The following is a 27,447-nucleotide window of genomic DNA, read 5'->3' as shown; positions in this document are numbered from 1 at the left end:
ATTTGGAGTAAGGATTGGGAGGAAGACTGTTTTATCTTCACCTCAATAGTAGGCCTCTGTCTAAACCACATTCTCTGTTTATGCAGATTTTCTGTCACAACAGAGTGTATAGAAAATGCAGCACCATGGTTAGCACCCCCTTTGTGAATGGTCTGCAGAGATCTATCAGAATTTGTGGAACACAGTATGTTCCTAGTCTATACTGAACACAGTTTGGGAGGACATTGTATTTAATAAAGGCATGTCCTCCCTGAAGCACTCTGAGACTCCTATGAGTATTATCTGTGAGAATCTTGGCTCTGCCTGAAGGAGCATTTTGTGGAAACCTGAAAGGTTGTAAACTCTTATCAACTGAAGTTGAAGATGGTCCACTAAAAGCTATTATCCTATCTGCTTGCTGAAAGGCTTGGCAGTCAGTTATGCAGCACAAACAGAAAGAAGATAGACAGGAAAAATGGTTGGCAATATTTTACCTTGTCATTAAATCTCCTTTTTTTTAACTTCCATCCAAGCTTGTTTTAGATGTGACTCGTTCGGAAAATTAAATCAATACAGAAATAACTGATGAATCAAATTACTGCCAAAATCTTAAATAGTTCTAATGATACTTTAGTTTCCCCTCATTTTAAATTATCCGCACGGTTCTTTGCTTAATATAAAAATGCTTCCTTCTCTGGCAGGTGAGAAGAGGAATGCAATTTTATTCATGGAGTTCAGAATGTATCAAAATGGCCTGCACCTGGAGCAAATAACCAAGAAAAGTTGGTTGGTTATCTATGGTGTGTTCTGCAGGAACACATTGAACCATGCATCCGCTCACCATCAGTTAGCTCCTGCAGCCTGGCATCTTGGAAAATCAGCATAGGTTCTTCAATGAGCACAAATAAATAAATAAATAAATAAATAAATAAATAAATAAATAAATCTTTTGTCTCTTAGCTTAGTCTGTTAGGCTCATAAATATATTTGAAGGTGAACTTTGAAAGCAAAAAAGAAACAATTGAGTCTAATGGTGGTTTATATTTATGTATCTATTAGATTAATTAATAAATTAATTAGATAAATTAATTAATATTTTTCAATATTTTTGCACACAACTTGCATGAGTTGACAGCTAATGAAGCAATAAGATTTCCTCCCCTCCTGCAGCTCTCTGCAGCCCCCCCCCAAAAAAAGTCAGCTCCAGATATCTGGGAGATCCTTCAGAGCAGATTTTGGTAGGATAAGGGGAATGCAAGGCAGGAGGAGAGGAGAAGCACGTCCATTTCACTCACTTGGATAGCACTCAATGCAATCCCTGTTCAATACCAGTGTGTATTTTTTGTAATCTTTTTTGTAAACTTCTTGAAGGTTTTATGACAAACAAGCAATATAGAACTTGTTGTGAAATAAATAAATAATAAAATATGATTGAAGAGGTATGCCAGGGTAGGCAGGGTAGGGTTGTGATAATAATTTTGAGAACTGGGATATAGTAGGGACTAAAAACATGAGTTGTGAGCCAAAAAGCTTCTGGTTTAGGTCCCACCTCAACCACAAATCTCTCACAGCTTCATCTTCAACTACTGTTTGCAGATAGAATAGTGGCCTGTCTTACAGGGCTGCTGGAGAGAACAAAAAAGCTTAATTTGCTGCTCATGCAGCCACGTATTCTGATTGTAAAGGTAAAGGTAAAGGGACCCCTGACCATTAGGTCCAGTCGCGGACGACTCTGGGGTTGCGGCAGGGACCAAGCAATGGGAGCTCACCCCATCGCGGGGATTCGAACCACTGACCTTCTGATCGGCAAGCTCTAGGCTCTGTGGTTTAACCCACAGTGCCACCCGCGTCCTATTCTGACTGTAGTGAGCTACAATAAAACAGACTGAAACATTATACAGTTGAAAGTAGTATGTAAATACAGCCTCACATATTTAAAGCCAAATCACTCCACTACTCAGAGGCTTTTCTCTTAAGATCTATGCCGAGCTGGAAATGATTAATGGAATATTCATTCTGATTTGATTTTTTTTCCTGTTTGTTTTCAAATCTGGGAACTAGTCATGCAGTACACTACAAAGTTTTGCTTACTTGGTGTTCAGTATGTGCCTTCAATTGTTGGTCGTATTGCTCCATGTACTGGAAAATGTTCACCACAGTACATTTAATAAAAACTCCTGGTGAACTGAGTCTTCTCATTCCCTTTCTGCGCTACAAGCACTTTGATAAGAAATGGTGGGTGAAGAAGGATGAACCTTGGTTCACAATGTTTTGTAACGAAATAAGGTCCAAAGAAACATTTATGTTGAACGTCAAACCTTTGCAAAGGTGTGTGTGGGTGTGGGTGCATGCACACACACACACACACACACACACACAAACACACGCACACAAAAGTTGTGATGATTTAAAAGCAGACCTTCACAATTTGTGGCCAGCGGAGCTGGACAACACAATCTATTTGGGCCTGTCATTTGCTTGATAATCCTTCCCTGCCCCCAGGCACAGCTGAGCTGAGCTGAGCTTCGGATACCTTGATGGCAAGCAAGCCATCAATACAGCTCCTTGAGTGACCTTAAGAGTTTAAATGAAACTCAATGGAATCCCACATCAGGTGAATAAAGAATCAGTTCTGTTGTGCCAACTGGAAACATAGTATTTCAGTGTCTTGAAGCCTTTGGAACTGGCTGTGGATTCACCCACATGAGTAGAAAGGAAAAGGCAAAGTGGTACACATTGTATCTTAAGAAGACGCTTCACTGAAGAGAATTCAGACTTCGGATAAAGAAAGCAGAATGCTTGCCATCAAATCTTTGGATCTCCCATATATAGTAACCAATAAATACAGTTCACAACCCCCAAAATGTGTTGTCTGATACTTTTTAGGCATTTCTGGATTTCAGACACAGCCATTATTAGTCTTTACACGCATTTCAGAATTTTTGGCCTTGATACTGCTTTCATGAATGACTCCAGAACTTTCCCCCATTTTCATAGCAATATATATTATATCTCAAGAAAACACAGATACAACAATCAATACTATAAGAAAGATATTAAGTTCAGTTATCCCGAGTGCTATTTGTCAGTCAAGAGAGTGTACCCCACCAGCCCCATAGAAAGGAGAGCAATAGAAAACTTCCTGCTGTTTTGAGAGTATGGGTCTTTTGTTTTCTAGAAGTTGAGTTCTTCTGCTTAACCATCTCCATATATTATGTATGGGGCACTGGCTAGTTATTCTAGGATGCTTGGAAGAGAACCAAAGAAATGGACCTCAAGGCTGGGAACAACCAGGAACACAGACTGCATATCTAGGCTCTCAAGTTGCTTTTCCAATGTGATATACTGTTGTAGATTAAAAATCCAAGTGTCTCCAGTCAGTCTAAATTGGGAGAAAACTATTCCATGACCTCAATATGTCTTTCACTGTGGAACACATTTGTTGAACACTACTGCTTATCAAGAACATTCTTTAATACCCACTCCATTCAATTCCAGTACCCCCAATGTGGTGTCTCAGTAGAGAAGCGAGGAAGTTTTGGGTAAAAGATTTATTTCCAGATACATACAGGCTGCTAGTGTGGACTTCAAAACCATCAGTCACTTGTACTATTTATCCAGTTTTAAAAGTATTTCACTTACTAATTAAGAGATCTGAAGGTGTCTCATGACCAATATCCTCTGCTGTGACTGAGGCATATTTACAGTGGAGTAATGATGTCATAATCAGCCTTTCCCAGCTGAGAACTACAAATTTGTTGTGCAGAAGGACAGGACAGGTTTGACTGATACCAAAATTTCATACACAGAGGCTTCTTTAGATCTGTGGCCTTCTCAAGCAAAGATAAATCCCTTCTCTAAGAAATCAGGAGAGTTTAAGTTTTTGTTTTTTGTTTTTAGTGTGTTCAAATATCACATGAGTGGTAGAGCATCTGCTTTGCATGCAGAAGTTCACAGGTATGGTTTCTGACACAGCCAGGTACAGATCAGAGAAAACCCTGTCTGAAATACTGGAGAGTTGCTGCTATTCAGTCTAGACATTACTAAGCTAGGTGGACCAATGATCTGACTTAGTATAAGGCAGCTTCCTATGATCCTATAAAATTACTCTTTAACTATGGACTTTAATTTTTCTTGGCCCAAGAACATCTCTAAGAAATGAAGTTAATAGGGCAACAGACTTTTTGTTCAGGGGTGGGCTTCTTTCCCTTCAAAATTGATTTTGGATGTGCAGTCTCTACCCCACCCCCTGCAAATCAAAGGAGAGGAATTTTCTGAAACAAACTAAAGTTTGAAGCATGAAATAACTAATCCTGAATTAAATACAAATGGATTAAATAAATTTAATCCAAAAAATGAAAGAAAGAAAAAATTCTTCCCCAATGTTCATCATTACTTCTTCTTCTTCTTCTTCTTCTTCTTCTTCTTCTTCTTCTTCTTCTGCTACTATTGCATTGTTGCTCTGGAATGAACTCTGTAGTGTGGATGAATACAGCCCAAATACCATACTGACACATTGGAGCAAAATGTCTTGAGTACATGCAGTCAACACTGCATTTATTATGCTGGAAGAAAAGATAAAATCATGTGTGTTTGAACTGGGGGAGGGTGGCTGGTTCCATTCTTTGGAGAAGGGCTTCATCTCACTGCAAAGGTAAACCTAATGCAGCTGCTCACCATGTACAACAGCATAGGAAACCACATTTAATTATTGAAGGCATGGAAGCCAGTGAGTGTTGCAGGATTCTGAACCTGAAGCCAGTTAGATGTGGATTGTAGCTTCACTGAGTGCACCACCCCCACCCTCAACTGCAGGGCCAGATAAGACACAGTGCTGTACTCTTTGGAAAATACTTAACCAAATTATGTTTTTAAGAATTTTGTGAGCTTGATTGCATTTTATAATGACAGTAAAATGTATAGTGATGTTACAGGTTTCGATGGTCAGTTGGGTGGTCCCCTGAGTCCCTTCCTATTCTTGGGGTCCACTACCCAGTAAGGGTTAAAAGCTGAGTGGAGGATTCCATTGCTAACTAGGCCTTAGCTTGCCACTTAAGCACCACCATTAGTACAACCAAAGAAGTTGCTCTCTGCCTAGGGTAAATGGGTGGGGCTTTCTCCTTCCCACCTGGCTGGTAGTTAGAAGAATAATAGTAGTTGTATGTGAGCTAAGCAGAGAGGCAGACGAGAAGTTGGTGAGATAGTTTTGATTTGTGTGGAATCCAAGCTGTGACTAATGGAGAAGCAAGACCTGTTACTACTGTGAGCCCTTCCATCTTAGGCTCAGTGTAAATAAATCACACTCTGTGCTGACCCTCATTCCAAGGAACCTGAACCCTCAGTAAGTGCCTGGAACCCCTGGAATCTCTCACCGCTCAAAGATTGGTGTGGTGTGTAGCAGTATTATCTTTCTTACCAATGAAAGTGAATGTGAAGCCTCAGGAGAGTCAACATGAACTCAACAGAAAGAAGTGTGTATCTGCCTACACATGAATGAGTGTGCAGTCTGTGAGGTATTGCTGTAGAAAATAATTTTTCTCCAGTCTCTCATGTTCTTAAACGAAAAAGTTCAGTGTTTGGCAAGTAATCATCAGGATGTTTTAGAAAGCTGATGTTGAATGTGACTATTGTTTGTCTTGATCAATTTGTACTTAAGATGAGTAAAGCATTGTCTCTCTATATAGCCAAAGACCACAGAAATCAGAAATCCCAGGTTCTTTTGCAAGGCACAATTTTAGTCTGTACCTATGACTTACACTTACAATCCTCATAAATCAACTCACAGACACATTATTTAAGCTTCAACAGCCACCACACATCTCCATCTATGAATGCTCTGTGACTGTCTGAAATTTCACAATGTTCCCAGGAGGATTTTCATGTTGGGCTTCTGTTAATTTCCTTCTATAAGGGGAAATATAATCCACTTTCTGTATGTAGGTCTTAACTTTGGTGTGTATGTGCATGGGATAGTAGATGGGTGAGTGGATAGCCTTTATCTTGGAGGGATGACTTCTCACAGGTATTCAAATATAGTCCTCTGTATACTGAGTACTTCTGAAGTTTCACTACTCCGATGCAGATTTAGGATTTATAGTTGTAAGAAAAGTGGGATTGCTGAATGTGAGCAGTGCAAAATCAGGGATAGGACTAGATCAGAATATGCAGAGATTGGGCTTCAGTGCTCTCAATAGTTTTTTGTGCCTCTTTCATTGAGTAAAAGAACTATAATTATGAAAAAGCGGTAAATGTAGTCATATTTCGTTTATTTGCATGACATATTCATATGGCTGTGTTTGATGCTTTTTGGAACAGAAGTTGAATCTTCCTTTGTGAGGGTGCATATAGCCCACATGGAGTTCATCTGTGGTCCTCCTGCTTGCTTTTCTCATGTTGCATTGTTGAGGAAAAGTAGAACTGTAAGTCATTTATAAAAGGGACAGAACAAAGTGTCTAGATTTCACCACTACTCTTACTTGGCTAAAAGTATTTATTTTACTCTTTGCTCTGTGGTATCTTGTGTACAGTGCTATCTTTATGTGTTTCATTTCCTGTGGAAGGTGAGATACTATCTACTTTGAATTAGAATGCACCTGTGGGTGAGGGGTATGCTCTAAGGGTGTTAATCAGCTTTGTGTGGGAGCCAATAGCAAGGCCAGCCAGAGTCATTTGGGGGTATTCTCCCCTGTTGCATTAAATGTCAATGTCATAGAATCATAGAGTTGGAAGAGACCACAAGGGCCATCGAGTCAATAACACCCTCTGGGTCAGTTTAGCCCCAAAGCCACAGATAACTCGGGTCACTGTTGCTCTGTTTTTAATTACAGAATTGCTGTGTTTTCTATTATTCCTATGTTTCTTGAGATACATAGGCTCTGGAAGAAGTGAGACTGTCCAAAATGTTGCCTGTGAAGTAATGAAGAGCTCTAGATATTAAGCACAGTAGTATATGATATGTAAAAAGTTAAAAGCTTCATTAAAAATATATATCCTATATTGCTCTTCTTTAATAAAATTATAAAGAAAAGTTAATTCTCTTTACTCCCCCACCAAAAGGTCCTGGACCTATTTATCTGCAATTTAGCATGCTTAATCAACTCCAGAGTAGTTCCCATGTCTGTAAATTTCATCCACTTTGGCCCAAAGTGGGAAATACGGTAACACTTTTTAGATTTTCCACTATAGTGACAGAGTGGGTTAGGAACCAAATTATAGACTGAAGCACAGGACAACTTAGAAACATCAGAAGTTTTAAAAACACACAGATGCAAGATGAATTTGGGGGATGGTGTGGGGCATGCACACCCTAAGTATGTGCATAGCATCCATACGTACATATTTTAGAGCGGAATCTTTGACTTAATACTCTCTACCAGTTTCTGGCAGTGCATGAACCTGATTATTTACATTGAATTCATCTTTAAAAATAAAATTAAAAAGCCAGTTAACAAATCTGCTCTTTAGCAGCTTTTGGGAAAGTCAGCATATGGCCTTCTCACTGGAAAGTGGGTCTGCCATGTCATATGGGAATCACAGATGAGTGGAGGATGTGCCTGCAGCCAAGATGAGCATGTGAGCAATTTAATCTACTTACTTCCATCTATAATTATATCCATCTTTTCACCAGCAGTCTTACCTTATGTTGCAGTATTGACTTTTTTTTGTCTTATCTCCAGGTTTTGAGGGGCTTTTGGGCAGGGATATCTCAGTGGGGCTGTCTCATGGAGTGGGCAATCTCCTTCGCACTGTCAACTCTACTCATCCATTGCCTTCTCCCTGCAGACCTGTACACTTAGAAGGCAGGTGAAAAAGCAGCAAAAGTTAGGAGGCGGGCCAGGGGGGTTAAGCAGTGGGGGACCTGTTGAAACATGGGCCTCAGAAGGTGCTATATGATGTCAACCATGGACACTGTTCTTTTTTAGATGGAGTCTAAAGCCTGATCTTGACTGCTTAGTTTTAGAGCTTCTGTCCATGCCTTATTTTTGCCTTATGATATAAAGGATTTTTGTCAGTACTTTGGTTTAGAGGTACCGGTATATTGTTGCCTGGTGTCATGACCCATGAAAGCTGCCTGCATTGTGTTAGTGATTTTATATAGTTGTCAACAGATTAAATACTTTTTCAGGAAAAATGCCTATGCAGGAATGGAATATTCCCGATTATAGTCAGAACACCAGAGCCAAGATACCCATCAATATTATGGAAGGCCCAGGCTTAAAACATGCATTGTTGATATTGACTTGAACTGAACTGAACTTTGGCACCTTTGTGGTGTAAACTCCTATGCATGTTTACTCAGGATGGAATGTCCCACTGAGTTCATCACTCAAAGTGATAGTGAGCCTATGCTTCCAAGTAAGGGTGCACAGGATAATGATGGCTTTTGATGATTGAAGAAAAGCCGTGAATTTCATACTGCACGGTAACTACTAAATTTGACTAAGGGGAGTAGGAGAAGATCACCAAAAGTGGATGTTTGGAAATTCAGAAGTCCTGAAGAAGTTTTGCTTGTTAGCAAAACAATTGACTGAGCAGTTTATATATTTTAACCTATACAGCTCTAATCTTTAAGGTGCTTTATTTGCAGCACTCTGAAGGTTGCAAGAGATTGTAATCCAAATATAGAAAGTGCACAATTTACATGTTTAGTATTTGGAATAAAGCCAGTGTACCTTGCATATAGTTTCTTTATTTGTAGTTCCTTCCACTGCAATTCTTAACTGCTTGAAAAACTGCACTTAAAACAACAAATTTCCACAATGACAACCATTTCAGCATCTGCTGTTACCTTGAACCTGTACATATTCCAAAAGTGAGACTGTATGTAGTGTTTTAATCTGAACATGAAATGCAAAGCTTTAGTTTATGTTGCCGTTGTTACCATAATTATAATCCAGTGTTAGAAACTGAGATATGAAAGCTAGGATCTAAGTGGCACCTTAAACCTAGGTTATGGGTGCAGCAATGAAATGTCTAGGCACACTTTTTAATAAGAAGGATACAAAGCTGAAAATGAACAAACTGTAGCTACAATATTATGTTCATTTTTCATATGGTCTAATGCTTCCCCTGCCCACCCCCCTAATATTCTTAAGAGGGTCTCTTCTCCAGTCTTCAGAGAATAGCTGGAAGTGGGGAGGCAGAAAAATGTCCTCCTTTCCTTCCACTCTGCAGTTTTAATCAGAAATCTTAGACGCAGTACTGCGCCCAGAGCTCAGAAACTCCTCACACTTATGAAATTCCTTGTCATAAAATGTGCTTAGAACAATGGGAGTTCGAACACTGTCACAATCTAGTTAATGGAATTCTAAACTGAGAAAGTTTTGACATTTTCTGGATTAACTCCATATCATTCCAATTTGATTTCTTATTTGGGTCGAAACCCAATCTATTAAATATGAACCTCTGTTTCATCTTCATTGACTATCACCGGGAATCTAAAACCAACCTTTTCTTCTCTTTTCACATAAGTGGATGAAATTTGCAGACAATTGAGCCCCCTCCCCCATGTGGATTAAGCCTACCAAATTTCAGGCAGATCCATCTGGAGTATTCATGCAGTTTATTTATTTTTTAAAGAATTTTTTTTTTTTTACCTTAAAGAAAATTCTGCCAAAATTAGATGCAACTTGCAGGCATGGCTGCCCCCTTTAAATGGATGAAGGCTGCCAAATTTCAGTGAGCTGATTTTTAACTGTTGGGGGAAAAACAATTGGAGAAGAAAAAGGTCACCCCAGTAGTCTAAGTCAGCCACCTGCACCCTGCTCTCACAGTCAAAATGTGGGGAAGAATTATGACCTATGTGAAGAAGAAGAAAAAATCATATTTTTTTTTTTACTTGAGTATCTCTCCCCCAAATCGCCATGAGTGGAGTGACTTCAGAAAATGATTCACTGTGATTAAAAACTGGACATAGCCATCAAAATTCCCCCTCCCCTCAACACTCAACCTGTGGGCCTTTTCCCAGTCAGTTTGGTTTTGTTTCTTAGAAAAGAAAGGAGGCAACTTTTTGGAAAAACTGAGACCACAGAGCAATGTGAAAGCTTGGGAGGTTCCCGGTGTGCCTCAAGATGCCTTTTTAGGTGTAATCAACTCTGGAACATAAGATCATGATTCAAATCACCCCAATTCACCGTATTATTGGGGTACCCACAGAGAGTCCCTACTAATCACCAAATTAAAATGGCCCATAGAGTTCAGCACAATCTCTTTCATTATGCCGCTAAGAAGAGCGAGGCTACATATTGTGTTATTTAACATTCTGTAATATTAGGATCATGTAAATTAAATGAATAGTGCAACATAAGCTATTTACATTTGGCTGTTTGCACACTGTGTAAAATATGGCTAGCCCCACACACCCCTCAGGAAGTGTTTTTAAAGAAACACAGTTTATGCCAATGATGGTTCTATTTCCTATCTGGTTATCCTTCTCTTTTTAAGAGGCTAGATGTGCTTATGTTAGCCTCGTAGGGAGCCAGAGTTTTCCTGGGGAAACTGGAGTGTCACAACTGTTATCCCCCATCAAATACTCACCTGGTTCTTAGCATGGATCCTATGATATTTTCTGAACATATCTGATTTGTGTGAGAATGTGTGACTGAGAGAGGAAGAGAGAGAGGCAGAAATTCCAGAGGCCATTAAGCTGGGTAATTTACATGCTTCTTGAGCCTGTGCCTAGGGAAATATATTTCACAGGTAATTTCAAATCTCTTGGCGTGTGGAAGAAGTCATTATTCTAAATAGAAAGGGTTGATGATGTCATACGAACCATCATGAAAGGACCATATTAAGAATCTATTTTGTCTTCTCGAAAACAAAGAGAAACCTCAGAATATTATCTGAACAAGGTGTTTGGGCTCTCTAAAAAGAAAGGTTTGTTTGGTTTTATTAGTTTAAAGAAAGTGTTAGCGCTAAAAATAGAAACAAATTATCCTTGTTTTGTCTGTGTATGCGTGTTTAATCTATTAGGAAAGAGGAAGCAAAGAACTATGTTTTAAGAATCTGTCTTGAAAGAAAAGCAGTTTGCTCCTAATAGATACATTGGATATAGAGTCTTTAATAAATTTGCAAAACATATGGGGGTTCTGAGTTTTTTTCTCAGATTATCACACGAATTAGCTGATACCTTTCCCTCACAGTTTTCCAAATTATGTAGCTTTAACTCTGCATTACCTGGCTCACAGTGTGATTGTATCATCAACTAAGACCCGCTAGGAAAGGTTATCCCCACTCCTTCAACCAGCAGAGGTCAAAATACACCACCCACCCTCCAGTCCCAAATTCAGAGCTTCGCATAGCACAAATGACACAAGTTACATGAGTGTGGCTAATGGTTATTGTTCATCACAGTGCAGCATTGCCACCACATCCTCGGCTGGGCAGCGCCACCCAAGGCTCCTGCTGAGGCAGCATTCTCATGGCCACCCCCCACCCTAGAGTGTGTGACCCTGACACAAACCTTTGTGGGTGCCCAGCCCTGTCATGGGGAATGTTGTGGGGGCTAGAGCACCCATGGCCCCCTGCCTATGCATGGGCCCCTCTGCAGAATTTCCTGCCTTTTCTCAACTCTCTGTCTGGATTCCACTGCCTGAATCATGGTTCTGGTTTTGGATCATCTCACTTTGCTCCTGCAGTCTTTCACATTTAACATCCAGTTACTTTCATAATCATATGAAACCCAATAGGTTCAACATAGTCACTTTTCCCATTCTCCTCTCCCTTTTCTGGTCCTTGATTGCAGCCAATTACTCACCCTAGCTGAAGGAAGGAGGAGTCTGAATCACTGGCTTGGAGGGGGAGGAGTCTGAGTCACTGTTGGCTGCAAGGGAGGAAAGCAGAGGGAGCAGAACACGCTCTCTCCTTCCTCCAAAACCCCGTTCTCATTTTACTTAAATGGCAGCATTGATCATTCAGCTTCTGGCACAATCAATTCCAGAGCAGATACTGCCAATATAAGCTAATGTTTTCAGACTGAAATGGTCTTTATAAAAGTGGGTTCGTGTTAACTTCCCAGTTTTAAGAAGTCATGATATTATTCAGAACCTGGTAAAGCTTTTATTTTATTTTTAGAAAAAATGTGATGATCTGAAAGGGAGTGAAGTTCCGTAATTTAAGTCAAATCACGTATGCTTACGGTTTTAAATTCTGTGGCATTAAGAGCTTTCCCCCCATGGGAGTGATTTATGAGTCAAGAAAACAGCAGTTCTGTACACGTAGCACATTGACCAGACTTCTTTTCTTTTCTTTATAATGCTCTTATGTGACTGTACAAACCAGACCTTCTTTCTGTCTGCAGCCATTTCCCCATTGACTTCCCTGTGCTTGTAGCATTAATAAATGTACTGGGGAAGTGAGGAGGGAAACATGTACAACTAGAAAAGAGCTATAAGAGAGAGAAAGGGACAAGCAAAGCAGTGGTGTGATGAAGAACAACAAAAAGCTCTTGGATCTTTTGGAAAACACGAATGTGGTATGAGGACTACCAGCTTCTCCAGAGGATTGAAGGGGCCCGATGTGACGTTGCATGCACAACTGTGCAAGGAGCCAGGGGGCAGAGCTGAACGTCCTCTGAAAATTGAAGGGGCCTGGGCCCCTCCAAAAATACATTGGGGGGGGGGACTGCCTCAGCCCCTAGGATTTATGCCTATGAGGACTACTATGATTAAAAACTAGTAGATGTCAAATTTGAAAGACACCAGCAGTCATGTGGAGACTAGGTAGAAGGGGGAGTTATTCAGTGAAGCAAACTGATGCATTCTGCATAATAGAAGAGAGACTGCAGATCTTCCTTTACTTCCCTTTCCTGACTTCTCACTACTTCTTGAGCTGCAGAGTAAGTTGGCAGTGGGGAGGGGGTGTAACACTGGCAGCAGCTAGTACTGCTGAATGACATATCTTCAGTACCTCAAGAGGAATCCATGGGTCTTCAGCCTCTCATTCCTTTCCATGGGAACCTAGTGTCCTTTTTGTGGCGATCACTACCTCTTGTGCAAATGAATTCCATATACTTTCCCAGATATCTGTCCCAATACAGCTGGTAACATCCAAATAAGTATGCATGTATTGCTTACTGAATCAGGAACTACTAGTGTACATCAGATGTGGATCCACACATGCATGTTGGGGTATTGATATTGTATATCCACATTGCATTGCTTGCAACTGGATGAATCCACCTTCTGGCACAATAAGTCACTTATATATAGCTTTTCAAAAAAGTGTGACTAGAGCAGATTGAAGCAGTCAAGTTTCTGAAAACAAATAGCTATGGCCATTATCCAAATTCTACTATCTCCACCACTCACAAAGAGGGGGAGGATGCATCAGACAGGAAGCTAGGAGTGGAAATGTGGCTGGAGTTGGAGCAAAACTCTGGGAAAAGGAAGGTTTTTTCTGCACTTGCCAATCCCCTTTTCTCCTTGATTGAGTTCATGCCTGTGGAGCATTTGGTGTGTGTCTGTCTGTGTGTGTATGTGTGTGTGTCTGTGCACGTGCATATGCATATATGCATGGGGGGGGGAGTGGGACTGTATGAGGGTAAGTGAGAGTGGGGTGGACCAGTGGCCAATAAGAGGAAGAAATTTCCTTTTCTGGAAGTTCTTTTCCTTTTCAGTTTTCTCTGCCCAGCTGGTAGGGCTGCTTGGAGACTCCACAGCTTCATAAGTTTGAGGGATGGTTAGATTGTGGTAAGCATTTGTCACTGTGGCCATTTACTACCTTCATCTTAAGCAATACTGAGATTGTGTGTGTGTGTGTGTGTGTGTGTGTGTGTGTGAGAGAGAGAGAGAGAGAGAGAGAGAGAGAGAGAATTATATCTAACAGTACAGATTTGCAAATCGTACTCTACTTTTTTGCTCATGCTGGCTGGGGCTGATGGGTGTTAACCAACATCTGGAGGGGCACCACTTTTCAATAGATTATTCCCCCCCTTTATTTGCACAACAGAAGTGCGTGTCTTGCTTACACGTAGTGTTGAGTTAACAACTTATATCTAACTTATGCAGAAGGTCTACTTTTTGTCCTCTGAAGTGTCTGTTGGCATTGATTGGATCCAAGGAAGACATGTCATGATTGCAAGGTAGTGATCAGCAGGGTTTTGTTTTTGTTTTTTCATTATGAAGAATAGCAAGGTCCCTTTTCTTTCCAAGAAGTGGGGATTCTCAAAGATAAAAATATATATGAAAGGGTGCACATTCTCAGATCATTTGGACCTACAAAAACCAAAACCATACAAGCATTGTACAACAGGAAGCAACTTGGTTCATCTGTAAGTTTTCCTTAAGCATGTTTTGTAACCTCACATCATTTATGCAACTGTCTGTTGGTCTCATTTTTAGAGACTGTTTTAATGTAAGCAATTTTGCTAGAAGACCAACAAGAGATGCAGCTGGAATGATCCTTTAGCCTGTTCTTGCCAGCTTCAAATCAATTTACCAATGTTGGCCTGATGTCAAGAATGAATAGTGAGCAGGTGCATCCTGGCAATCCACACAACATTTGGCTTAAGCTGTCTTTAGAGGTACTGTTTTTCATAGAGTTTGAATCAGTCTTATAGGTGGATTTTACTACAAAATATGTTTCCCCTCACATCTATGGCAACTGTGCAATATTCATGGTTTTGCGCCTGAGAAACTTTATAGTTTCATATTTAGAGCACTGGCTTCTCTTTTATGCATTCTCGTTCTATCTTATTCCCATTTTGATGGCTTTCCTTCATGTTATTCTGTACATATACCGTATTGGCCTGAATATAAGCCACACTCAAATATAAGCCGCACCTTTAAAATTCAAAGGGGGAAAAGGGAAAAAAGACAATGCCCCAATATAAGCCACTCCCTTAAAATTCCACAGACACTATTTTGAATAAACACTCACAAACTTTTATTGATAACAACCAGTTAGACAAATTAAGGATTCATACAACTTTGTAACATGCAGAGAATAGCTTTTATAGAGAAACCAGAGATTGGAACTGAGGGAAGTCAGGGGTGGGGTGGTGAGGGTGGGTTGTTTTATGGGAGGGAGGGGAGGGGGAAAATGGGGGGGATTAAGGATGATATGTGTTTAAGATAATATGTTTTGTTTAAATTCCTAATAAAAATTTAATAAAATAAAATAAAATTCCACAGGCACTCAAGCCCATTCCATTTTACTGCAGCGATATCATAAAAGCCAGTTTTTGTAAGGTTGCAAATTTAAGCCACACTTAAAGTTTTCACGGTCAGAATTTGGAAAAAAAGTGAAACCTATATTCAGGCCAGTACAGTGCACACCTACCACAAACTCAACTTGATTAATGTATCTGATGCAATACACCTCAGTTCTTTATGCCACTGTAACAGTGCAATCCTAAGCAAAAGTTAGTCCCACTGGGTTCAATGGGAATTTCCCCTCAAATTAACTTAAATCAGATAGTTTCCAAGGTGCCACAGCACTCTTTATTTTAGTGTTTGGTCTTCCCAAAAATGGGAGTGACCATTCTAACGTTGAGATTGCTGAGCACCACACATAGCAAGCACTTATATTTCCATAGTGAATGGATTCTGGAAAAGAGCCATCTGTATCCACAAGATCCTCATCCTGTTATCTATGTACAACATCAGCATTCCTCTGTGACAAAAGGAGAAGAATCATGTCTCCCCATTGTTGGCTATTGTGGGAAGCAAGAAAATGGTTTAGATGGAACAGTGTGCTATTCTTGTTTGGCATGTTCCATTTGGATATAGGCACCAAATTATGTGGGCCCGCTTTGGCTAAAATCCACCCATATGGAGGACAGGCTGTTCTCTGAGCTGCCTAATCCTTGGAATCCCTTTAAAAATTAGCATTCTGGGCTTCTGTGTATCTGGTTTTGTCCAGTTATTTGCCAGGTATGATGGGCTAAGCTTGGTTTCTGTTGTGCTCACAGTCCTACTTGGGGACAGGCCATTTTTGTTTGTTTGTTTGCATTTACTTTGAAGGTGAAAAACTTGCCCAAGTTGAGGGCAAAGTAAACTGAAAATATTAACAACCCACCCCCACCACCTTTTACCATGGTGGAGGATGATGAGGTGATAAACACTAATTTCTCTAAACTGATATTAAATGCTATCTTACATAATGCAGAGATTCCATAGTCCTGACATAAATGGCAGTGATCTAATAGCAAAATATTCAGCAAGTTGTTTTTCTCCCCCCTCCCCTTTTCTCTCTCTCCACAGTCACTTTCTGGAAAGTAGCAATCCTACAGTCTTCTCCTTGGAACAAAGTACCCTGTATGTAAAATGACAGGGTTCTGCATGCTTGGCTATCGAGAGAACTGAGTGAACATTGCTAAGTGCTTTATAATAACTATGATTATACCACCCTCTCTTAATGATGCTGTTCTTAGGAGTCAGAAACTTTTTTCAGGGAAGCAGTAGTGGGGAGAGCAGTTGGTAGATTAACAAAGGACACATCAAGCAGGTTGGCACTCAGTATCCCAGGAATATATGATATGTAAGCGGGGGGGGGGGGGGAGAGAAGCAAACTAGCACAACACAGCCAGTGGGTTAATGTAACTGGAAGCTTATACAACCCAGTCACTTAAAGTGGCCAGAAGACTGCTGAAACCATATACCGAACCCATGCAAGAAGCCACTGCTTTGAAATTTGTACTTAAATGTCTTCTTTAGTTCTCTCTTGCTGCTAGCCTTTTTACACACAGAATATCTTTCAGCCTTTGGAGGAGATTTGCATTTTGAAGTCTAAGTAACTACTTGAGATACTCCATGCCAAATTAGCTGAAGTATGTCTACTTCCATGTGTCCTTGCACATGGCCAATTTTTTGCCTAAAAAGCGGAAGTTGGCAGGATATATCTTTCCCCCTCTGTATAAAAAGTGTTTGAAAGACTGCCACCATAGAGTGATGCTAGCCTGAAAACCACTTGGGTCCTGGCAAGATGGAGGCACTGTGGGTGAGTTGTTCTCATGTCGAGTAAACTGCTCAGCTGTCAACCCTAGGTGGAATTGTTCTCTCCCTAAAGGAGCAGGCTCACAGTTTGGGTGTGCGTCTGGATCAAACTTTGTCACTGGAAGCTCAGGTAGTCTCACTGGCTGGAAGTGCTACTGAGTTGTTTCTTATGTGTTTGTGTGTGAAGCTTGTTTCTTGTATAGTCACCAAGCTTAGAATTCTGTAGTAGAATTCCCTAGTTCTGCAATCAGCATCAGTTATGCTAATTTTTCAAAAGCTGCATAATGTCATATCAATGAAATATCATTCTTACTCTTTTGCCCATGTTATTCCAGATCCTTGAAATATTTTCCTAACTTTACAAAAGCTGGGTCTGCTGTAATAAAGGCAAAGGAAGAAGAGAAGTTTTTAGAGCACCAATGCCTGGGACTGGCAGGGCTCTGACAGGTGTGTGACAGAGGCAGGGGAGCTGGAGGCTGACATAGGAAAGAGGGCCAGGTACTTATGTGGGTTTGGTGTTACCCATGAGGCAGGAGCCAAGGTGGAGGGAGCAGGAAAGATCCAAGCAGTCAGAGATGAAGGTGGGGGGCACAGGATGTGTCTGAAGTGGAAGAAGAGGCTGTTTAGGTGAGGGGCAGGTCAGTCAAATCCCCACTGTAGAAGAAGAAGAAGAAGAAGAGTTTGGATTTGATATCCCGCCTTTCACTCCCTTTAAGGAGTCTCAAAGCGGCTAACATTCTCCTTTCCCTTCCTCCCCCACAACAAACACTCTGTGAGGTGAGTGGGGCTGAGAGACTTCAGAGAAGTGTGACTGGCCCAAGGTCACCCAGCAGCTGCATGTGGAGGAGCGGAGACGCGAACCCGGTTCCCCAGGATTACGAGACTACCGCTCTTAACCACTACACCACACTGGCTCTCGCCAGTGTACCCTACTCAGCTGTCTCCTACAAACAGCAGGGGCTTGAAGAGGGAAGCACAGGGTAGGTACAGGAGAAGTCTCAGGCTGCATGCATGTACTCCATCAGACAGGGGTACAAAAGCCCTGGAGGTGGGCATGGTCCTGCTGCTGCATCAACTCTGCCAAGCACAAACCAGAAAAAGTTAAAGCCAGCTATGTAGATGCTGGAAGTGTGTTTGTATCTGGTGTACTTTAGGAGCTGCTGTAAGGGTGTGCTTTTTTCAATAATTAACTTTCAGTCATTTGCCTTCCTTGGCTGAAGTGTTCAGAACAGCAAACGACTGCTGGACAGGGCCTATCAGTATTGCAGAAGTCCCATTCTGTACACCAGAAACTCCTTCTGTGCCCAAGATCTATTTTGTATCTTTATCAAACTGACACCTAAACATTTGTATAGGTTTCACTGCACTTTAAAATGTAAGAATTAATTAATTAGTTAAACGTTAAACTTGACTCTGTTTGTTTGTTTGTTTGTTTGTTTGTTTGTTTGTTTGTTTTAATGAAAACCATCTCATGCTTTGGTAAGTTCTGTGCTGTGATATTCCTTTTCCATCTTGCAACTATCCTTTCCCTCTTTTGCTCCTCAAGAAGAAACACAGACTCTCCTCCTCCTCTTCTTCTTCTTCTTCTTCTTCTTCTTCTTGGTATCACCTCCAGTTTATGTGCTGCATTCCCAGTTTTTCTCTGTTGACTGCATCATGCAAGCAGCCAGGTTGTCTTTTATAACAATTGCATCACCATGTAACTTTCTGTTGCCACAGTTACAGACATCATTATAGATGTGCAAAAGAGCTGACCAGCAGAATGATTAAGAAAGTAATATCATCTGCCAGGCATTGCCATGACTTCTGAGCTTTTGCCAGCTCGTTCAGTGCCAGCTCTGTCTCTTGGCTAGCTCTGCAAGAAGCGGCTTCTGTGTTCCTATCTTGTCTGAGACAATAAATTCCCAGGCCCTATCTTAGTAGTAACTGGGCTGTTCTTCCGGATTACTTAGCTTTCTCATGCTGTTCCTTTCTGTGATGACCCTTCTGTTCCTCTTCCACCTCCAGAGAGAATTACAGATTATACACAGAACAAACAAACAGTCTAGTGCCTTAATAATTCAAGCTTCTTGCTGAGCTTCCATTAGATGTGCTATCCTAGAGCCCCCAGTCTTTCTTATCCGGAGAGTTCAGAGGAGATGGCATCTTTTCAACCGCTCTGTCCTCATAAGAATACAAAATAATGCATAGATGGAAGCTTTGAAATAAGCTTCTGCCACTGACTCACATTGAGGCATGCAAAGGTTCTGAGTGAGTTGCAACTGAAATGGATAGAGAATTCTTTTCAGATAGTAAGTACTATACAGTTGTGCCCTCCTCACTTATTAATTCAGACTTGCCTGGTCCTACTTATTTGTGGTCTGTGCTTACTGAGTTCACTTCCCAGGAAACTTGGGAAAGCTTCATGGTTCATCATGTTGGTACATACACACTGATGGTGCTTCACCCATACTCACAATCTCATTGCTTTTGTGGATTTATAGAACTGATGCATTGAATTTATAGTGTGGTATACAACGATAGACTTGCCTCACACTACACCTTGTGACTAGTTCCGTGTCTGTGTTATATGGGACAAAATGAAGCTATTAAAAAAGTCCAAACCAACTTCAGCTTTGACCTTGTTGCCTAAACAGCATGATGATGCTGGGAAGGAACATTGAAGTGGATATCCCATTTGCTGAATTATAATGCAATAGTAGTGAATTGTGTGAATATTGGAAAAAGTTTTCCTTCATAGAAATGGGTTAAATAAAAAGCAAGGCTGCAACACTACGCAACCTGCTGGGGACTAAGCCCCATTGAACACAGTGGGACTTTCCCTATAGGATTGGCCAACACATATCAGCTTAGTGAATTACTGTCTGCATGCATCTTTGCCCCAATCATACACAGCATGAGTCAGGGAGGAGGCACTGGAAACAGAAATGAATTAGAATGCCTTCTGCATCTTATTCTCTGCAACACTGAGTAAAATAGAATGTCATGGCAAATCTCCCATGGTGCATGTAGGGATGCTTGAGGAATTCAGTCTTTGAAAAAACTGATATGAATTGACCTTATTCTCACCTCACAGACTAATGTGCAGATCAGAATGCAGTTACCTGCCAGCTTATACACTTCTGGAATGTTCTGAAGCAGTTCCTGACAGAAAAGTTGAGATAAAATATGTTTTAAAATGAGTATTTTGAGAAAACACATGCCTATAAATCTATTTATTTTTTTTTGCATATTTAAACAAGTATTTTCATTAATTAATGTGGAAATGGGACAAAACAAAGTTATCAGTGCACACCTTAGAAAGTAGCATGGACACCAATTCACCCCCCTCCTAGTTGCATCCCATTATTGCTTTGCATCTTTGCAACCGGTTTAATTGCACATGTTCACTGTGATTACACTGTGAATTTGTTACTCCTTTTTGGGTGTGGGTGTACACTTTGCAATAGGATGGCAATAGTTGTGGTGATCTAATAAAAAACAGCAAACTCAGATGTGTGATATGATGCACCTGTATGTGCTCAGTACACACATACACATGAACAGTTAATGTGAAGTGTAGTATGCTAGCGTGGAGAAAGTTGTTTAGCTTGGTTTTGGCCATTGAATGAAATAGAATGCTATGTCACAGCCAACGCTGTTGGTCATTCAGTGCAGGTGTGATTGTTAGCTTGTTGTCTTTCAAGGTATCTGGGAGCCCTGGCTATTGGGTTTCTCTTTCTTTGCCTGGATATGTCACTATTAACACAAGAAGCTGAGGATGGCAGACTTCTAAATATGTCTGACCCCAATTTCCTTGTTTTCATCCAGCTATAATTCCATAGATGATTCAAGCGATTAATGAGATGCCCTCCTTGACACACACACACACACACACACACACACACACACACACCACTTCTCTCTCTCCCTGTTCCCACTATTATGATTGAAGTGCACCTTCTTCAGTTCTCCCCCTTTTTGCTTAGATTCCAGGAGCCACAGAAGCTGCTGAGCAAAAAGAGAGAAGCAATAATGAAGAATACCACGTGGAACTTCTTCTTCAAATGCTGAATAAGCTGTTACTGGCTTGCACATTTTGTAATAAGAGTGCTCCCCAACATTAAGCCTGCATCGGAATACCCTTTCTTTTGGCTGCATTTTACAAAACAGTACATTATGTGCATAATAGAAGAAGTTGAGTTGCATGTGGTGTGGGGAAGGGTTAACCCAGATTTTGGGCAGGACTGTTTGTTTAAAATATTGTTATACTCCCTTTAAAGACAAAAGTTCTCTCAATATGGCTTATGAATGACATATGTAGAACAATGGTTGGCATCCGTCTGTCTCAGGAGACAATGGAAGACACACGGAACAAGAAGAGCATAATATACATTTAACTTAAGGTGGCAGCATAACTATTACAGACACAAATGTCTGTCCTAACCTGAGAATAGTAGTGTACATCCGTTCTTTATGCCCCCTTCTCTTCAATTTGTTTCTCAGGTTAACGGCAGCATCAAGAAGTTCTCTTCCCTGCTGTAAACTACCTGCCAACTTCTGAGATGTTTGCCACTGCCTCATGGAGTCAGATTAGTGTCATCAGCTGGGTGACCCAACCTTTTATTTGCCTCACTATGTACCATGAAGCACTCAACCTTCTGAAGTGCCAGCCACAGCTCTCTAGACCAGGAGCCAACTCTGGTTCAATTTTGGACTGTTTTCCGCTTGCTTTCATCTACTAACCATTATTCCCACTCCTTTTGAATTCATGGAGCATCATTTTAATGTTCTCTGAGAGTACTGCACCACCACACAGTTGCCCCTATTTCCCTTGATCTTGGAACTACCCAGGAGGGCCCAGAGCACAGCAGCAAACCTCTAGAAAGCATTGCATAAGGTTTTCAGACTATTATGTGCTCTCTCTGCCATTTCACTTAAAAAAAATATTCCACATTCCTATGCTTTTACATCTGTGTTTCACAGTTCCAGCAGCATTCTGAGTCTTCAAAATTGGACCTTTCAAACAGTAATTCTTTATCCTTTGCCAGATTGCAAACGGCATTTCTAAATTTTTAATAGAATTTGTAATCGTTGTTGTTCCAGAAATGCTGTCTCTTCATTCCCTTCAAATTCCGCCAGTCATGTGGACTTTCTGCCGAGAGAGAGAGAGAGAGAGAGATTGGTAGTGAAAAAGAGTCATCAAGTGATGACTAGGGATGGGTGAATCTATCAGTTTCATTTTCTCTCGTTTTCTCACTTTCCCCAATCTTAACGTTTGTTCTCCACCTTTTCACATCAGTTTGTGATTTATTTATTTTTTGACACAAAGAAACCCCTAATGAAAAATTCACCAGCATTTTAGTGAGGCCAGCACCAGCAGCTGGAACTTCCTGGATGCTGGAGAAGAGGATTCATTCTCACACCACTTTCCTTTTCTTGATGTCTGCCTTCTCTGGGGTAGAGGTGAGGAAGCCAGTTGTAAATCATCTAACCTGCTGAGAAGACCTCTCTCCCTCCAGTTTTATTCATTTATGGCCTGCAAATTTTCATTTTGTCCAATGCTTGTGTACTTGTAATGTTGAATTTATTATTAAGCTCATTCTGAAAAGGTGGCATATACATTAACTTGACTAACTAAAAAAATGGAAAATCCAAACTGGAATATGGATACCTATATTCTTCCTCTGGACTGGGAAGCAGTGTGCCTCTACCATTGTGAAGTAACAACTGTGGGAGAGTGCTGTTGCCCTCATGTCCTGCCTGCGGGCTTTCTAGACCATAGTTGACCATAGTTGGAAATGGGATGCTGGACTAGACAAGACTTTGGCTTGGTCCAGGGGGCTATTATTGTATTCTTAAGTATCCACTATATGGTACTATGTGGTTTGGCACTGGACATTTTTTGAATATGTACCTATTATATGGTATTTTTGGTCCTTGATTAGCTACATTAGCAAACGCATCAGTATTCCGGCTTGAAATTTGTTTTCCATGAACCCTCTCGCTTGCTTCCCTAAAATTGGCTCTCTATCAGAGTGCATTGCATACTTGTGGTAAACAAATGTAAATAAAGTTGTACATGGCTAAAGTTAGCTACAGAATGTGAAAGTGTATTCACCCAGCTTTGGGAGGCTGGACTTAATGTTGTTTTGCCTACTGTCATCTCATTGTTCTTAGAGAGACAACAGAAGTTCACAGCCAGTACCAGTGCTATTTTGCTAGATGCTTTCCCATTGAGAGGTCCAGGTGAAATTGTGATTATGAGTGGGGCAGGGAGAAGGATGGGGAGGGTGCAAGCGTGGGGCTGTATACTAGCATCACTGCTTGGGGACATCCTCTTTAGTCTCCAGTTGTCACCCAACCTGCCCTCTTTTTGATATAAGTACAGGATTTGCTGGTTGCCTTAACGTGAACAAGCAGTAATTTTTGCCTTGCACTGAAATTTGCTGGATAGTGCAGGGTGAAGAACAGGGAGGTTATTAGGCAGTCAGTGTTGGTGTTTAAAACAGCTGGTTTGGCCACTTGGCAGGAATCTGAGGCGAAAGGGAATGGGAATAGGAAAGAGGAATAAGTGAGCATCCTGTGGCACTTTTCCAGGTGAATTGTGATTATCAAAACAAAAAAAATTCCTTCCAGTAGCACCTTAAAGACCAACTAAGTTAGTTCTTGGTATGAGCTTTCGTGTGCATGCACACTTCTTCAGATGCACACGAAAGCTCATACCAAGAACTAACTTAGTTGGTCTTTAAGGTGCTACTGGAAGGAATTTTTTTTGTTTTGACTATGGCAGACCAACACGGCTACCTATCTGTAACTGTGATTATCAAGACTTGCACACGAACCTTGGTGACTCATGAACAGGGTACGGACCACTGTTGTGGCTTTTAACACTCGCTCAGTGTTGTGGGTCACCAAGGATATAATAATTAAGAAGTTTTCCTCACCTGAAGAGGTGTGGCATGGGAAAGGTGAGACATCTTCAGCAAGCAGAATGGCTCGCCTATAATATTGGGCTTCAAGCAGAGCCATTAGATTATTAAAATTTATCCCAACTAGTGGCTCTTTATTTCCCTCCTTCACTTTCAGACTGCACAGTAATTTAGGCTGCAGTCTTCATTCCGCTTACCTCTGAGTAAGCCATTTGAGTATTACTTTAGGAAATCAAGGAGTATCAAAATCAAATCAAATGGCATAAGACTTTATTAAAATAGAAATGCCACTGGACGGATTAAAAAGAAGAAGAAGAAGAAGCCCTAGAAGATACTTGTTCACATTCTTCCTTTCTGTGGGAATGGGAAGGAGTATTAAGAGGAAAATGCATTAATGGAAATCTTCAATAACTGAAAGAAGGTAAAGAAAGAAGGTAAAGAAGGTAAAGATTCATGGAGGTAAATGTTCACCCCAGAGATGAATGGAGTCTGATGGATTCCAGAGAGCTTTGATGTTGTTTTGGGTTATTGTTTTTTTACCAACCAGCATGGCTGGTGCTCCTACCAAAGTCCTGGTCAATTGGTAGAATATGGAGATGGCCCTGGTGGTTGGCATGGTTACTCCTGAGCATTAGCTTTTGTTTAGCATTTCCATGGGATACATTTGAGCTGAGGATGAGGCAAGTTGAAAGATGATAGGGAATGAAGCCGACAAATCCAGCTCAACACAAGTAAAAGTTCATTATTGAGCTGACTCTGTGGTGTCAGTACCAAACGGTGGTGGAGGAGGGCCATTGTTTCATATCATTGTTGTGTGTTTCCTAGAAGCATTTGATTGATAATTGTGGGAAGCAGGATGCTGGGCTAGATGGACATTTTGGCAATGTACAGGGTTATGAGTCCTACGTGGGCCTCACATTATATTTGACTTTACAAGCTTGTTCAGTGGGCTTTCAAGACAAATTTGGTGGTATATTTCACCCAAAAGGTTGCAGATCTGTTTAAATTTGGGGAAATGCTTCTATAATCTAGACACAGCTGAAGCTTTCTAACTGGTTTTTATGGTAGTTGTCTAAAAGTTGCCAGCAAACCTTGGCGCTAAATACACTATCAAAGGTTGTACCCATTGCTGCTGTTCCACTAGCTCAGATGACTTCCACTTGCACAACATAACTATCCCTCCCCATCTCCCTCCCCCATAGAATCTGCTCCAGAGAGCTGGAGGACCATCTGCATGGTTGGAACTCTGCATGCACAGCATTGCATGGAATCCCAAGAAGATTTTTTTAAAACCTTAAAACCACAAGACCTGCATCTGTGTCAATGGCCTGTTGTGGAAAGTGCCCCACTCTGGATAATTTTCTTCATATACCGGTATTTGATACTTTGCAAAAATGGTAAGAAATTTCAAGGAATGGTGGTTTCTTCAGCCCTGTAAAACCACCGGAGGCATACTCCTAAAATGCAGTGATTGCCATGTATTATATTCTCTGTACAGATTTGTCATAGAGTGAAAACCACCCGTACATAATGACATATCTGCAGCTTCTGTCCTTTTCCTCTTTACTATTCACTTTCCATAAAATGTAAAGTACATTACATAGGTATAGAGTTAGGTGACAGGTCAGATAAGACCGAACAGAAATAATAACTAAAATAATAGTAATCTTGTCAGTGTGTTGCTACTGCTATGTAAAGTGATAATATCTGAATCCTGGTCATGAGATTCACTGTTCTCTACTTCATATGGAAACATGTCATTCAACATTTACAGAAATGCCTCATGGTGCAGTAGTTAATAAACTACTCAAATTGATTACAGATCCCCCCCCCCCATAATTCAAAACATGTTCCCACTTCACTTTTTCATAAGCCTTTCTCTCTCATTTGTGTGTTCAGACCCAGAGACCTCCCCCCTAAATAAATCCACACTTGACTCAAATTTTAGGCAGAATTTAGGCCACAGCTTTATTGATTACAGAAGGTGAGTGGTTGCATAGGTTCTGGTTGATGCCTCCTTAATGGGGACCCATCCTCGTGGATCAGGAAGGCACCAGCCCCAGGTGGGCGAACTGACAAATATTTCTTGGCATCCTTCACTGGACAAGGGCCGGGCTTACCAGTGGCAGGCAGCCTCATCAAGGCACCTCTGCCCACCTGGTCCTTTTTGGAATTTTGAATAGTGAGCACCAGCTCAGCATCAGAAAGCTGAACGTCTTGCAAAAGCAAGCCCCTGGGAGCCCTTCCCTGTGCTGACTCCAGCACCACTTCACCCACATGCAGTGCACCGAAAAGTGCTATAGAAAAGGCTGCCTCAAAGAGTCTTGCCTCATAAATCGACCAGCAGACAAGTCTTAACTTGCTGCGCACCAAGAACAAAATGTCAAATGTGACCAGCCTCCTCCTACCTGGTGACTTTGGTGGCTGCAACCTGGCCCAACCCTCAAGAGCCTTGTGCACTACAAACTTTGCACAAGGATCTCTGTAATAGAGGGATTTACAGAAAAATGAAATGGCAGAAGACTGAATTCTGATGGTCTTTACAGCATGAGTAATAGAAAAGAGGGAGAAGGCTGTGGCTGCATCTACATCTTGCGGGAGGAGAAAGCAGGTGAGGAGTGATAATCCTGCCTAACTAAGTCCACCCCACCACCATTAGGAATACCTCTCACGTGTGTTCTGGAAACAGAGAAGTGAGTATAGTTTCCCCCCTAAATAAAGCAAGGACTGGCTGTCCTAAACTCTGTGGGGCCTGGAACTTAAAATTAGTAAGGAGTGAACCTACTAATGATATCATTAAAAAAAAACACTGAGTCAGTCTAATCCTCCAAAAAAGCTGCTTCTTTTGTGGTCTTCCATATAATTAGATACAGTAAACTAACATGCATTGGGTAGTCTAGAAGTGACTTTCAAGGACAAAGGTATACTAGGAAAGGTGAACCAATGACCTGATCGGACATAGCAATCTGTGTTCTTAGAAAGGCAAGAGGTAGACATATGTTGATATGTACATAGATTCTACAGGTAGATAAATCTCAGTGGAAATACCAGATGTTCAATCCTGCTACAGGCAGCCCAAAATCTGTTGCTGTCTACTGCAGTGCAATGGATTGTGAAGCCTTGTTTTCCTGCATCTCAAGGAAACTGTACACGGGTGCATTTTAAAGCCCCCAAATCAGCATATTAAAAACAACATGCTTCTACTCTGTATATTTTAATTGTATGCCACACACAAACATAAACACCAGATCAGCTTTTTAAAATAGCCACCCCTCCCAACATTGTAACAAATGATTAAAGAAAACAAAAATCACTCTCAAGAAACATGGGTCACTGTCCCCTTGACAAATCTAAGATAAATTGCAACCTTTTATGGCAAGTCCCAGTGGACCAAACCTAAGTCTGAATTAATTATGTGCAACTACGGTATATATGGCATGTTGTGGTATCCACATTCACTAAGAACAGTACTCTTCTTAATGGCTCAGACTTCTCCAGAGGGATGTTAAAGGGATATCAAACACTTCTCCTTGCCCTTCAAGACTTTCTTCCTGTGTGGTATAGTTCTAGATCACTGCTAGCCAAACTGGAACATTTTTATAGGAATAAAGGGAGTGAGCACA

At 41.0% G+C, this 27,447-nt stretch overlaps 1 protein-coding gene across 4 annotated transcripts in view; it reads left to right on the top strand.

Annotated features, from left to right (window-relative positions):
* Positions 1 to 27,447, top strand: part of CACNA2D2 (calcium voltage-gated channel auxiliary subunit alpha2delta 2) — a 544,797-nt gene that overhangs the window by 6,758 nt on the left and 510,592 nt on the right. For 2 of the 4 annotated variants that reach the window (XM_079964402.1, XM_079964401.1), the window contains exon 2: positions 16,182 to 16,235. The exons of the other annotated variants lie outside the window; for them this stretch is intronic. In XM_079964402.1, the coding sequence (XP_079820528.1) occupies positions 16,182 to 16,235 (54 nt within the window). The remainder of the gene's footprint in view (positions 1 to 16,181; positions 16,236 to 27,447) is intronic. 4 annotated transcript variants of the gene reach the window in all.

Source organism: Podarcis cretensis (genome assembly GCF_951804945.1).
Source record: "Podarcis cretensis genome assembly, chromosome: 2".
Taxonomy (NCBI): Eukaryota; Metazoa; Chordata; class Lepidosauria; order Squamata; family Lacertidae; genus Podarcis; species Podarcis cretensis.
The sequence above is the reverse complement of the archived record's forward strand: the minus strand, read 5'-3'. Positions and strand labels throughout refer to the sequence as shown.